The sequence below is a fragment of the Rhea americana genome, unplaced genomic scaffold (genome assembly GCF_003343005.1).
Source record: "Rhea americana isolate MKP2758 unplaced genomic scaffold, rheAme1 scaffold_622, whole genome shotgun sequence".
Lineage (NCBI taxonomy): Eukaryota > Metazoa > Chordata > Aves > Rheiformes > Rheidae > Rhea > Rhea americana.
The window spans coordinates 68,155-69,586 of NW_028186782.1; the positions used below are offsets into that span (position 1 = coordinate 68,155).

General features: G+C 70.1%; 1 protein-coding gene across 1 annotated transcript in view; it reads right to left on the reverse strand.

Moving 5' to 3' along the window:
- TARBP2 (TARBP2 subunit of RISC loading complex) overlaps positions 1-1,432 on the reverse strand; it is a 5,619-nt gene that overhangs the window by 1,566 nt on the left and 2,621 nt on the right. Inside the window, exons 4-5 of the mRNA XM_085320270.1 lie at positions 1,238-1,416; positions 1-162 (exon numbers count right to left, since the gene is read on the reverse strand). The exon at positions 1-162 is cut by the window's left edge and continues 10 nt beyond it. Coding sequence (XP_085176396.1) covers positions 1-162; positions 1,238-1,416 — 341 coding nt within the window. The remainder of the gene's footprint in view (positions 163-1,237; positions 1,417-1,432) is intronic.

Sequence of the window (1,432 nt, forward strand, 5' to 3'; positions counted from 1 at the left end):
CTGCTCCTCGGAGAGCTCCTGCAGCAGGGCGCAGGCGCCGGCACCCAGGGGTGCCAGCGGGTGACTCCGCAGCTGCACGATCTTCTCGCCCGCCGAGTTGCGCAGCGAGTCCCAGGTGCAGCCGGGCGCCCGGCCCCGCAGCCCCTCCAGCCTGGGGCCCGCCTGGAGGGGCGCACGGGTGATCAGGGTCCGCCCGGACCCCCATCTGCACCCCACCCCCCCGGCGGGGACGCAGGGATGGTCGGGACACCTCCGTGGGGGGGGACACGGGGGCCTTGGGACCGCCAGGGCCCCCATGCGAGGACACCTCGAGGGACACCTCAAGGTAAGGGACACCCCCCCCCCCCCGTGGGGGAAACCGTGGGTTTGAGGACCCCATTTAGGGACACCCTTGGGGACAAGGGGCCCCAGGACCCCACGCGGTGACCTTCGGGGACACGGGAACCACCAGGACCTCCCCGTGGAGACCCTCCAGGGACACGGGGGCTCAGAGACCGCCGGGACCACCCGGCAGGGCGCCCTGGGGACACTGGGCCTCGGGGACGGAGGGGCCCCCATGGAGGGACACAGAGGCTTGGCGTTTCCTGGGACCCCCCATGCCGGGCCCTGAGGACACGGTGATGGCAGAGACCCCCCCCCATGTGCATGGACACCCTGAGGACACGGGGACCGCAGAGACCCCCCAGACAAGGACCCTCCGTGGGGGGCTGCACTGCCCGCCCGGGGACCCCAAATCCGGAGGGTTCTCTACACGCAGGGAAGACCAGGGGACCCCTGGGGGCCCCCCCTGCACTACCACCCCCCCCGTTTGTTCCCCAGCTTTAACCCGTTGGGGTCCCTCAGCCCTGAGAGGGGGAGGCAGAGGTGCCCACGTCCCCCGCCAGGCCCTCGGGCAGGTTTTGCGGCGGCTCTGTCCTCCGCTAACCCCTCAGGCTGGTTTTCGGGGTGCCCGTGTCTTCCATCAACCCCTCTAGAGCCAGCCTCGGGGTGCTCGTGTGCCCCGTTAGCCCCCACACTGATTTCGGGGTGCCCGTGTCACCTGTTTACTGCTTGAGGGCCACATTTGGGGTGCTTGTGTTCCCCATTCACCCCTTGGGCCCCGTTAATCCCTCAGCGCCAAGCTCAGGGTGCCCCTGTCGCCCATTAACACTCAGACTAGCTTTTTTTGGGGGGGGGGGGACTCGTGTCCCCCACAAACCCCTCGAGGACCGGCCTCGGGGTCCCGAGAGCGCCGTACCATGGAGAACTGGTCCTCCTCCACCTCGGCCTCGCTGCCCTCCCGCGGCTCCATGGGCACGTTGTGGATGCGCACGAGCATCTTGGCAGCCGCGTTGCGCTTGGCCAGCTTCTTCGAGGTGCCGCTGCCTGGGCGTGGAGGGGACAAGGGACACGGGGGTGGTGAGGGTGGCACGGCCGCTGGCACCCCCCCCCC